Source organism: Leptonychotes weddellii, chromosome X, assembly GCF_054177405.1.
Source record: "Leptonychotes weddellii isolate Sample4059 chromosome X, ASM5417740v2, whole genome shotgun sequence".
NCBI classification, from domain to species: Eukaryota; Metazoa; Chordata; class Mammalia; order Carnivora; family Phocidae; genus Leptonychotes; species Leptonychotes weddellii.
Window position 1 is genome coordinate 68613878 of NC_138385.1, and position 13711 is coordinate 68627588.

The 13711-nt window shown below is 39.7% G+C and overlaps 1 protein-coding gene across 1 annotated transcript in view; it reads left to right on the top strand.

Annotated features, from left to right (window-relative positions):
• Positions 1 to 13711, top strand: part of DGKK (diacylglycerol kinase kappa) — a 138705-nt gene that overhangs the window by 57392 nt on the left and 67602 nt on the right. Inside the window, exons 5-7 of the mRNA XM_081808868.1 lie at positions 7621 to 7756; positions 8228 to 8334; positions 8665 to 8787. Coding sequence (XP_081664994.1) covers positions 7621 to 7756; positions 8228 to 8334; positions 8665 to 8787 — 366 coding nt within the window. The remainder of the gene's footprint in view (positions 1 to 7620; positions 7757 to 8227; positions 8335 to 8664; positions 8788 to 13711) is intronic.

The window sequence follows — 13711 nt, forward strand, 5'->3', positions numbered from 1 at the left end:
GAGATGATATATTACTGTTTTTTTTTTAATTCCAGTAGAGTCAACATACAGTGTTACATTAGTTTCATGTGTACAATGTAGTGATTCAACAATGCCGTACATCACCTGGTGCTCATCATGACACATGCAATTCCTAATGCCCATCATGGGGATGGATAAAATAGGTAAAATATCATTGTGGTTTTATATATATCCACACACATCTTCTTTATCCATTCAACTATCAATGGGCACTTGAAGCCATAACAAAATTGTTAGAACTAATAAATGAATTCTATAAAGTTGTAAGATGTGAAATCAACATACAACAATCAATCAGGTTCCTATACATAAACAATGAACTATTTGAAAAAGAAATTAAGAAAAAAGCCATTCACAATAGCAACAAAAATAATAAAATACTTGGGAATAAGCTTAACCAAAGAGGTGAAAGACCTGTACACTGAACATTATGAAACATTGATGAAGGAAATTAAAGAAGACATAGATAAATTGAGAGATCTCCCATGTTGATGGATTGTAACAATTAACACTATCGAAATGTTCATACAAAGTGATCTACAGATTCAGTGCAATCCTGATCAAAATTCCAATGGCATTCCTTACAGAAATAGAAAAAAAAACAATTCTAAAATTCATATGGAACCACCAAAGATCTGAAATAGCCAAAGCAATCTGGAGCAAGAAGAACAGAGCTAGAAGCATCGCATTTCCTAATATCAAAATATATTACAAAGTTAGGGGTGCCTGGGTGGCTCAGTCAGTTAAGCATCTGCCTTTGGCTCAGGTCATGATCCCAGTGTCCTGGAGTTGAGCCCTGCATCAGGATCCCTGCTCAGCAGGGAGTCTGCTTCTCCCTCTCCCTCTGCCCCTCCCCCCACTTGTGTGTGTGCTCTCTCTCTCTCAAATAAGTAAATAAAAGCTTTAAAAAACATATTCTGGGGGTGCCTGGGTGGCTCAGTTGGTTAAGCGACTGCCTTCGGCTCAGGTCATGATCCTGGAGTCCCGGGATCGAGTCCCGCATCGGGCTTCCTGCTTGGCAGGGAGTCTGCTTCTCCCTCTGACCCTCCTCCCTCTCATGCTCTTTGTCTCTCATTCTCTCTCTCTCAAATAAATAAATAAAATCTTTAAAAAAAAACATATTCTGAAGTTATAGTAATCAAAACAGTATTGTATTGGCATAAAAACAGACATATAGACCAATGGAAACAAATAGCACATAAATAAATCCATGCTTCTACAGTCATCTGATCTTTGACAAGTGTGCCAAGAACACAAAATAGGAGGATAGTCTTTTCAATAAATGGTGCTGGGGACATTGGATATCTGTATGCAGAAAAATGAAATTGGACTCTTATCTCACACCATATACAAAAATCAACTCAAACTGAATTAAAGACTTAAACATATAAAACTACTAGAAGAAAACAAAGAAAAAGTTTCTTAACATTGGTTGGGGCAATGATTTCTTGGATATGACACCAAAACCACAAGCAAAAAAGTAAAAATAAATAAATGGGATTACATCAACTAAAAAGCTTCTGCACAGTAAAGAAAACAATCAACAGTTAAAAGGTAACCTAAGGAATGGGAGAAAATATTTGCAAACCATATATTTGATAATATCCAAAATATATAAATCATGCCTACAACTCAATACCAAAAAAAACAAACTCTGATTTTAAAATGGGCAAAGGACCTGTATATACATTTTTCCAAAGACATAAAAATGGCTAACAAGTACATGAAAAGGTGCTCAACATCACTAATCATCACTAAGGTAAATCAAAACCACAATGATATTTTACCTATTTTATCCATCCCCATGATGGGCATTAGGAATTGCATGTGTCATGATGAGCACCAGGTGACGAATGGAATTGTTGAATCACTATATTGTACACATGAAACTAATATAACACTGTATGTTAACTATACTGGAATAAAAAAAAAACACAGTAATATATCATCTCAACTCAGAGTGGCTATTATCAAAAAGACAAAAGATAGCAAATGAGGATGAGGACAGGGAGAAAAGGGAACCCTTGTGCACTGTTGGTGAGAATGTAAATTGGTGCAGCCACTATGGAAAACAGGATGAATATTCTTCAAAAGTTTTAAAATAGAACCAGCTTATGTTCCAGCATTCCCACTTCTGGGTATATATCCAAAGGAAATGAAATCAAGATCTCAAAGAGATATCAGGCCTCCCATATTTATTTCAGCATTATTTACAATAGCCAAGATATGGAAACAACCTAAATGTCCCTCAATGGATAAATGGATAAAGAAAATGTGATACACACACCCACATATGTATATATGTATATGATATATATATATATATATACATACACGCACACATATATACACATACATACATACACACACACAATGAAATATTGTTCAGCCTTTAAAAAGGAGGAAATTCAGGGGTGCCTGGGTGGTACAGTCAGTTAAGCATTGGACTCTTGGTTTCAGCTCAGATTGTGATCTCAGGGTCGTAAGGCCTTAAGACTCTCTCTCCTTCTGCCCCTCCCCACTGCACTCTTTCTCTTGCTCACTCTCTAAAATAAATAAATAAATCTTAAAAAAATAAATAAAAAGGGAGGAAATTCTGCCAGTTGCAACAACATGGATCAACCTGGAGGACATTATGTTAAACTAAGTAAGCCAGACACAGAAAGACAAATATTGCATGATCTCACTTACATGTGGAATCTAAAATAGTCAAACTTGGGGCACCTGGGTGGCTCAGTTGGCTAAGTGTCTGCCTTTGGCTCAGGTCATGATCCTGAGGTCCTGGTATCGAGTCCCACATCAGGCTCCCTGCTCACCGGGGATTCTGCTTCCCCCTCTCCTTCTGCCCCCCTCCTCGGCTCATGCTCTCTCAATCCCTCTCTCTCTTAAATAAATAAATAAAATCTTAAAAAAAATAGTCAAACTTACAGAAGCAGAGAGTAAATGGTGGTTACCAAGTGTTAGGAGAGGAGGAAATGAGGAGATGTTGGTTAAGGGGTAAAAAGTTTCAGTTATGCTGAATGATGAATGAGTTGAATAAGTTCTGAAGATCTAATGTACAACAATGTGTCTATAAGTAATAATCATTCATTGTATACTAAAATTTGCTAAGAGGGAAGATCTTAAATGTTCTCAGTACACACACACACACACAGAAGGAAAGAAAGTGGTAACTATCTGAGGTGATGGATATGTTAATCAGTTTGACTTTGGGTGATTATTTCACTATGTGTATGTGTGTACATTTATATATGTATACCAGATCATCAAATTAAATTAAATATATATAATTTTTAATTGTCAAATGCACCTCAATTTTTACAGTTCACTTTAAAAAGAAAATTAGTTTTTTCTAGTGGGTAGACTAGATGAAATCTAACATTCCTTTCACCTTCAAGAAGCTTATGATTCTGAGATTTAATTAAGCAGATGAGAAAACTGAAACTCAGAAGAGTTCAGTTGCCTTGCCTAAAGTCACAGTTTATTGTTGCAGAATTGAGACTTCACATCTCCTAACTCTTAATCTATGCTCTTGGAAGAACATCTTAAATTCTGACTAATTAATTATCTTCATTCTCTCTTCTAGTCCCCACCACTTGTGGCACTAAGCCAGACAACTAGATTGTGTAGAGCAACAAATAAATTCAAGTTGGCCAAATGATTCTCTAGCTCATGCCTAGTGTCTTCATGGCTAATGATTTGCTCAGGATGAACACATTTTACACTTGTTGTCCCAGCATAATTACTAATATCTTCCCCTTTTACTGTTAAAGTGTCATGATTTGGATGATATGGCTACCTTACCAATGGCCAACCCAGGAGGCCCTAACATTTTGTAGTTACTAAACCTTGATATAACAAAGCAGTTGAGTTTAAGTTACAGCAAAACCAGTGATTCTGTTATATCTAAACATAGCCTTTCATCAAATAAGCCATCCCAAACAAGATTCCTTTAAGGAAATATATCTTTAGAAGATTTTGTGCCTTATGGGATGTTTCATCTGAGACTCATACACTTTGCAGATACTTAATGCTATTAAGTTCTCACATTTGGATAGTGCTGTAGAGTTTACAAAATGCCTAGATTAACAAGATCTCCTTTAACTAATAGAAAAATAATTACTGTACCTATCTGGGTTCCGGATTGTGCTGAGAGGGATTCAGGAGATTGAGGAAATAGTCTTAGCTGCCCTAAAATAGCAAAGAGTATGATTGGAGTGATGGTCTCTGCATGAATGTATTCACCTAAATATTTTGGAGGGGATAAAAATCAAGCACAAAACCCAACAACCACACACTGAAAGCTTTAAGTTAAACTGTCTTCCTTAGCATTCAGAGATCAGTGGTTTGTATACATGCCAGTTTTTCATCTGTCTTCAAAATGGATTTTTAATCTGTGTCAACTACTAGAAAAGCCTGTAATGATATACTATATTAGTTTCCTAGGACTGCCATAGCAAATTACCATAAACTGAGTGAATTAAAACAACAGAAACTTATTCTCTCACAGTTCTGGAGTCTAGAAATCCAAAACCAAGGTGTCAGCAGAACCATGCTCTCTCTGAAGGCTCTAGGGGAGGATCCTTCTTTGCCTCTTCTTAGCTTCCAGTGATTGTAGGCATTCCTTGGCTTGTTAAACACATTACTCCAATCCCTGGCTCCATCATCACGTGGTTGTCCCCACTGTGTCTACATGCTCTGTATCTTCACATGGTGTTCTTCTCTCTGTATGTAGTTGTGTCCAAATTTTCCTCTTCTTATAAGGACACTAGTCATTGGATTAGGGCTATGTGTGGTCTAATTCAGTCTGACCTCTTTTTAAATTGACTATATCTGCAAAGACCCTATTTCCAAATAAGGTCACATTCACAGGTACTGGGGAATAGGACTTGAACATACTTGGTGGGGGGAAACAATCTATCCTCTGCCCACACTCCCAAAAGTCATGGTCTTCCTACATGCAAAATACATCCACCCCATCCTGACATCCCCCAAAGACTTAACCCATTCCAGCATTAATTCTTAGCTCAAAATCTTACCTTCTAAATAATCTAAATCAAGTATGGATAAGACTTTTTGTATGGTCCATCTTGGGGAAAAGTTCCTCTCTATTCATAGAGTTGTAAAACCTAGAAAACAAGTTATCTGCCTGCAAAATACAATGCTGTGACAGGCATAGGATGGACATTCCCATTCTGAAAGAGAAGAAATGGAAGGAATAAAAGGGTTGCTGGTCTAAAGCAAACTGACAGCCCAGTAGAGCAAATTCCATTAGGTTTCCAGGCCTCAGAATAATTCTCTGGTGGCTTGATGTTCTTTCCTCTGGCCCCATTCTCTCAAGTTAACAGGGGTGGGAGCCCCCGACTCTAATCAAGGAAGTGGCCCCACCCTCTGGATCCAGGAATACAGTGGCCTCACCTCCAGGCCACCACTCTCTGGATCTGTGGTGGCAGGGGCAGCACCTCTGGCTTATGAACCACCCTCAGCATCCCCGCTGACCTCTGAGCCCCCTTAGAGGCATTCTTCCATTTTGTTGAAGAATAACACATGTTCACAGCCAAGTAACTCTATCAGCCTGTTTTCTGCCTGTAGAATCCCCAAAGTCTGACAGTCTTTCTTCATTTGGTCCCATGTCTGACCCTTCAGTCCAAGCTGCCAATGTTTCTGCTGAGATAGTTTATTGGATCCATGTGTCACACATCTAATCCCTCCAGCAAAAGTTTGTCCAGCCACACTCTTAGTGCTCTCCCCAGAGCACATATTCTCATGTTTTGCAATATATGTAGGCTAATAATTTTTCCAAATCTTCTAATTCTGGTGACTTTTTGCTTAATAGTTCTGGAATGGACTGAACCTTGCACATTCTAGGAGAGTTCACGTGTCACTCTGTAATGAAATGATCTGTTTAGGAAGTTTTCTCCTCCACTAGACTATGAGCTCCCTGGAGGCAAGAACTTTGGATCATTTATCTCTATGTCTCCAGTGTCTAGCTTCATAGATGACACAAAATTGGCTCTTAGTAACTATTGGAAGAGGGAAGGAGGTTGGAAGGAAGGAAGGAACATACTTGTAGAGTTATAATTTAGTGGCTTGGGGAGTAGAAAGGTACTGGGAGCTCAGACTGCCAAAACCAAGACTGTGTCACTTCCTCAGGATTCTTCACCATCTACTCTGATCTTCTTGGAGCTTTGTCAGGGTCTAAGCATGAAGAAACATTGCAATCACAAAGTGATCCCAGATCAGGTGAGCCTTTAGCTCATCAAAATAGCTTTTCCTTCTGGAAGCTTCCTGGTCAATCCAGCAGCAGCTTAGCACATAGCCAGCATACCAGAAGAGGGAAGAAGGATGGAACAGAGAGTGCCATGTGTAGGCTATGGTTTAGATGGCTAATTCCTGTAAATTGATCAAGGCTGAATACTTAATGTGCTAGAACCCTCAATAGCTCTCTCTCTCTAATGGACCACTATCAGCTGGCATCAGGGAGAATATATATAGTTCTTTTTAAAGTCTTGTTATGCCTTTACACACCCTACCCATTTTATTATATAAATATAACCCATTACTTATTGTCAAGAATAAAAGCTAAATGTGCACACCTAATGTCTACACTCGAGAAAGGCAGAAAGGAAAAAAATAAGACATTCACAAGAATTAGAGAAAAAGTGGAAGAGTCCCATGGAATGCACACCCAGAAAAAACTTGGGTGTTTTTGGTGCCCACCTTTTCTTTTCTCCTTTCAACCCCCAAACGAGTTGCTGTTATACCCTCTGCCTTCCCCACAGCCATAAAGAATCAGGCTGTGATAAACAAATGCAGCATTTACAGGCAGGTTAACAGTAAATGTCAAATTCAATACCATGGAATAGAACACCAAACAGTGTTTTCATTTCATATTATTTCATGAATGCAGGGACTTTGTCTTGTTCATATAGCTCCAATGCCTTGAAAGGTGCTAAGCACATAGTAGTTATGCAGTAGATATTTGTTTAATGAATTTTGAATGAATTAAATTGATTAACCAGGAACCTGCTATAGGTAGTCAGAGTGTAACATTCAGAAAAAAATGCTTGGGCAAGAAGCCCCTGAGATGAATGCACTACTCTGCTTACCTGGCAGCAGTAAGGCCGGTAAGGGGAATGTATATCTCCAGGAGTTGGTTAAAGCATTCCTTAGCCCAAAGTCAGAGATCCCTGCCTCCTCCCTTTCTTGCCTGGCCAGATGACTTGGATTCACTGTTTTTCCAACTAACCACCTCCTTTAGCTGACTACTCAAAGAGAACCAAGGCCAAGGCTAACAGAACTAATTTTGCTTAGACTAAATCAATACAGTGGTTTGGCCAAGCAGTATAGAGATCATTGCTCCTGTCTCCAGCTCCAATTGTAGGATCTACCTCCCTATTCCTTTTCCCTTTCCAAAACCACTGGGAAAAAAACTGGAGGTGGGAGATTTGTTAGATATTGGCTCCAATATTCAGTCTTCCTCTTCACATTCTCTGACACCTGACTGGCCATTTCAGACTTAGAAGCAGATTTTCTGTCCTTCCTTAATATCTCTCTATGATTAACTCTCTATTCTCTCTTCTCTTTGGCTTATTTTAGATACCTGCAGCAGAAAACAACCCTTTCCTTGTTGGAATGCACTATTGGTACTCCAGTCACAGCCCCCGGACCCAGCACTGCAATGTCTGCCGGGAGAGCATTCCTGCCTTATCTAGAAATGTTATCATCTGCGAAGGTACCTTTCTAATTACTTTAGGAAATGGAGCCCAGTGGGTGGAGACAGGGGTGAAAGAGCTCATGTGGCTTTAGTGTCATTGACTCATACTAGTCATTGACTCTAGTGTAAGGTTAATTCTGACACTTAACAGACTGAAGAAAAGAGATGGGAAGAAGCTGTCATGAATGGAAATTCTCATGAATTAAATGGAGGGTTGGGTCTGAGAGGATTGGACAACACAGTCACAAGAGCTGGAATAACAGAAATCACCTTATTCTTGCCATCAGTTTCCATTCAAGTCAGATAGTAGATAATTTAGCCAATAAGAATAAAAAGGAACTAGAAGATATGAGAGATAGGCCTTTGGAGGTGGGTCAGAACTATTTAGATGCATCTAAGTTCTAATTTTCAGAGAAGCTTAGGGAAGGGCCTTAGAATCTTCATTGTCACCAGATTCACATCTATCTTTTTTCTTCCTTTTTTTCATAGTGTGCAAAGTGAAATCTCACAAATTATGTGCTTTGAGAGCAAGCAAAGACTGCAAATGGAATACATTGTCTATCACTGATGACCTCCTCATGCCCGCTGATGAAGTAGTGAGTACCAGCCATCTTCTCCTACAGCCACTCTTTCCCATCTCTCCTTTAACCAGGATACACAGGGGAAGGAAGACTTCTTCCTGTCTCCATACAACCCAAGTCAACTTCCTGCCTAGGCTTAAAATCCAACCAGCCTAGAAGAATGAAAGCCCCCTACTCCCAGCTTTCCTCACTTGCTAGCATTGGAGTGGGGAGGGCAAGACCATGAAGAACTTTGTTGGGGTTACTTAATGTCCTCTGTGGGGTGGTATAGTCACTCCAGCTGGCCCTTTCTCTCCTTATATCTCTAACTTCTACCTCTTACCTTTTTTTTTTACCTTTCAGAAGAGTATGCCTCATCAGTGGGTAGAAGGAAACATATCTGTCAGTTCTCAGTGTGCAGTATGTCATGAGAACTGTGGCAGTTACGAAAGACTTCAAGATTTCCGATGTCTCTGGTGTAATTCTACGGTAAGACTCTTATCATCTCCTTGATACTTAGAGAACTTGACTTCTAGAGAAGGGGTGGAGTTAAGCTATGTGCCTACACATAGATAGAAATCTCAGAGACCCTTACCCCAAAATAGATTATGCAGCTTACATAGTACAGAGCTCAGTATCTTGCCTTTCCAGATCTGGCTATGGAGTCTTGGAGAGAAAGACTTGACTCTCACCTTTAATGGTTCTTAATTGGTGAGGTCTACTAGCAAACGGGAAAAGCTGAACTCTGTTATGACAGTACAGGCAATTAAAAAAATAAGTTGTGAGTCTATCCTTAAGAAACCTTCTGCCTTCCTCAATCACTATTTCCTGGGAACTTACAATCTTTGTTAATTAATAATGGTTAATAAGATTAACATATTACTATTGCCACAATGTATTGAATGTTTTGTGTACATGGTTTCATTTATTCCTTACAACAACCCTAAATAGGCCTTATTGTCCCCATTTACAGCTGAGAGAAGTGAGGTTCAGAAAAATGAAGTGATTTGCTCAAGGTCATGCAGCCAGTAAGCAAAAAGAGTCTTGATTCATACATAATTCTGCAAAAATCATATTCTTAACTACAATACTACCATGCTTCTAAACCAGTAGTTCTTAACTGGGAGTGATTTTGCCCAACCGACAGGAAACATTTGACGATATCTGGAGACATTCTTGATTGTTACAACTTTGGGAGAGAGGGTGTGCAATGGGCTTATAATAAGTAGAGGCCTGGGATTCTGCTAAACCTCCTATAATGTACAAGACAGCACAAAAAAATAACTATCTGGCCCAAAATACCAATAGTGTCAATGCTGAGAAACTCTGATTTAGACTTTAGCTTTTAGATGCTCCTGTCAAACTGATTTTTCTAGACAAGAAGAAACTAAAGTGTGAACTTCTTTTTAGAAGACTCTGGGTCCCTCTACTTTGCTCCAGCTCATCAGTTGCTCCTGAAAAGGAGCTTATACCCTCATCATACACCCCAATTTTTGCAGCTGTCCCCAGGGGACACCTCTAAATCACACGGATCTAGTGGACAGTGAGTGTAGGTCCCAAGAACTGTAACCAGTGGAGAAAGAGTTCTTACCTAGCTACCACACCCAGGGTACAGCAAGGGGCAACAATCTGAGGAATCCAGTGTTACTGTAAAAAAGGACTCTTAGCATACCTTCATAATTATGGCCTGAAGGGCAGGCTTCTAGTTAAACACGTATCTAAGGGCCCACTCTAATACTTTTTAGAGACCTAGGAGGATAGGCACCATCTTGGTGCTTTCCCTCTGCCACACTCCAGAGTGCCAGTATCTCCAAGAGGGGAATTTTACATGCATCTGGTATGCCGGCGTTTTTTTGCAGCGGCTGCCCAGGTGATGCCCCTTTATTGCCTGGCTCTGCTGGCCAGCAGGGCTTGCATTCCTGGGTCCTATGGGACTATAACAAATGGAGAGAGGGTTCCTGGCCAACTACCATAAAGAGGGCACACCACAGACAGCAGGCTGAAAAGAGGCCTATTTGTTTGTCCTGGAGTTTCAGCCTAAAGGGCAGGCTTCTGGTTTGGCTATTGTGGAGTGTCTGACTCTTGATTTCAGCTCAAGTCATGACCTCAGGGTCATGAGATCAAGCCCCATGTCAGACTCTGTGCTGGGTGTGGAGCCTGCTTGAAATTTTCTCTCTCCCTCTCCCTCTGCCCCTCCTCACCAAAAAAAAAAAGAAATGTTAAAGGGACTTCTTTAAGCTGAAATTAAAGGGCACTAGTTAGTAAAAGGAAAACATATGAAAAATATAAATCTCACTGGTAAGGGTAAATATATCATAAAATTCAGAATAATCTAACAATGTAAATGTGGTGAATTAATCACTAAAGCTAGTATGAAGGTTAAAAGACAAAAGTAGTAAAAGCAACTATAACTATAATTTGATAAGTGATACATGACATAAAAAGATGTAAATTAGATATCAAAAACATAAAACAAGAGGGGGAGTAAAATATAGAGCTTTATAATGCATTCAAACTTAAATTGTTTTTTTTGGTTTTTTGTTTTTGTTTTTGTTTTTAATATTTTATTTATTTATTCATGAGAGTCAGAGAGAGAGAGAGAGATGCAGAGGCAGAGGGAGAAGCAGGCTCCCCGCCTAGCAGGGAGCCCGATGCGGGACTCGATCCCAGGACCCTGGGATCATGACCTGAGCCAAAGGCAGATGCTTAACCATCTGAGCCACCCAGGCGCCCCAAAGTTAAATTGTTATCAACTTAAAACAGGCTATTACAAAAGTTGTTATATGCAAGCCTCATGGTAACCACAAAGCAATAACCTTAGTAGATACACAAAAGATAAAGAGAAAGGAATCTATGTATACCACTACAGAAAATCTTCAAATCACAAAGAAGAGAGCAAGAGAAGAAAGGAACAGGGGAACTACAAAATAGCAAAAAAACAATTCAAAACAGCATTTACATACCTATCAATAATTACCTTAAATATAAATGAACTAAATCCTCAAATCAAAAGACATAGAGTGACTGGATGGATAAAAAAAGAAGACCCAGTTATATCCTGCCTATAAGAGACTCACTTCAGATATAATGATACACACAGACTGAAAGTGAAGGGATGGAAAAGATATTCCATGCAAATGGAAACAAAAAAAAAGGAGGGGTTGTTATACTTATATTAGACAAAATAGACTTTAAAACAAAGACTGTAATAAGAGACAAAGAAAGTCATTATGTAATGATAAAGGGGACAATCCAACAAGAGAATATAACATTTGTAAATATTTATGCACCAACATAGGAGCACCTAAGGGAGAAATGCACAACAACACAATATTAAGGGATTTAAATACTCCACTGTCATCAATAGACAGATTATCCAGACAGAAAATTAATACAGAAACATTGGCATTAAATGACACATTACACTAGATGGATTTAATAGATGTATACAGAACATCTCATCCAAAAGCAACAGAATATGCATTCTTCTCAAACACACATAGAACATTCTCCAGGATAGATCATATGTTAGACAATGAAACTAGTCTTAATAAATTTTAAAACATTGACATAATGTAAAGCATCTTTTCTGACCACAATGGTATGAAATTAGTAATCAATTATAGGAAGAAAACTGGAAAAACCACAAATATATGGATATTAAACAACATGCTACTGAACAACCAATGGGTCAAAGAAGAAATCAAAAGAGAAATCAAAAAATACCTTGAGACAAATGAAAATGGAAATACTGCATACCAAAACTTATGGGATGCAGAATTCTGAGAAAATGGTGCTGTAGGAGGATCCTGAGCTCACCTCATTCCACAGACACACTGAGATAACAGCCACATCAATGCAACTAATTCAGAACATGACCTAAAAACTGGCAGAAGAGACCTTCCACCGTTAATTGTAGAGAGGAGGCCACAATGAAAAGGGTAAGAGGGACAGAGACACAGGTGGGAACCAAACCCTTGTATAGACTAACCACAATTGGGAGAGACATCTCAAGGACAGAGAAGTAAGAGGATTGGACCCCGCCACCAGGCACCCAGGCACAGGGGACCCAAAACTGGGAAGACAAGTTCCCATAACATTTGGCTTTGAAAACCAGTGGGATTTGATTTCATGAGTTTTTACAATCAGCAGGGCTTGAATCTGAGTACTTTAGAAATCAGTGGGTTTAGCTCCAGGAGAATCAGAAGGTGATAGGAAATTAGGTCCCTGCTGTTAAAGAGACAGCATAACAAATAACCCAGCCGAGATACAGCATAGAAGCAGCAGTTTGAGAAGCAAACTGGGGTATAAGTGAAAGAGATTTATTCACTAATCCCAGAACATGTGCTGGAAGGGCAGGGATCTATAGGAGACTTCTCAAAGAAAAAAAAAGCTGGCAGGTGCCATTTCTCTCCCACCCTCCCCAGCCTAGATAGTTGGACACCTGCAGGAACCAGCAAGAACACTCTCCACCTAGCTTACTAACACTGTGCACCCTACCCCATTCTCCTGTGGATCTGGCCCATTCAACCAGCCAATAGTCCCTCCAAAGCAGTTCCTGCTAAATCGCATCCTGCAAGCAGCTCCATCAGGGACAAACACCACTCCAAAGTGACTCCTACCTTGGGGAGAGTAGAAGATAACCACACACACCAGTACACCCACAGTCCCAGCAGTCAAACCTTATAGTTGACAGTGCAGAGAGGGTATCCTGCTGATCAGTGTAATTGCAGTCCTGGCAAATGGACTGGGAGCAGACATCTGGTCTGACTGCAGGCCTTGCCCCCCAACAAAAGCCTCTAAGGAGACAATGCAGGGAGAGCATCCTGCAGGTCAGTGTGACTACAGCCCTGGATAGACAAGCTGAGGGCAGGCATCTGGCCTGATTGTTAATGCTGCCCAATTACAAGCCTGTGGCAGCCCCATACTGGCTTCTTTTTTTTTTTAATTTTATTTTATTATGTTATTTTAGTCACCATACAATACATCATTAGTTTTTGATGTAGTGATCCATGATTCATTGTTTTCGTATAACACCCAGTGTTCCATGCAGTATGTGCCCTCCTTAATACCCATCACCTCCTTAATACCCATCATTGTGGTATGAATACCCTTAATACCCATCCCCCCATCCCCCTCCCCTCGAAAACCCTTAGTTTGTTTCTCAGAGTCCATAGTCTCTCATGGTTCATCTGTCCCTCCGATTTCCCCCCCTTCATTTTTCCCTTCCTTCTCCTAATGTCCTCCATGCTATTCCTTATGTTCCACAAATAAGTGAAACCGTATGATAATTGACTTTCTCTGCTTGACTTATTTCACTCAGCATAATCTCCTCCAGTCCCATCCATGTTGATGTAAAAGTTGGGTATTCATCCTTTCTGATGGCTGAGTAATATTCCATTGTATATATGGA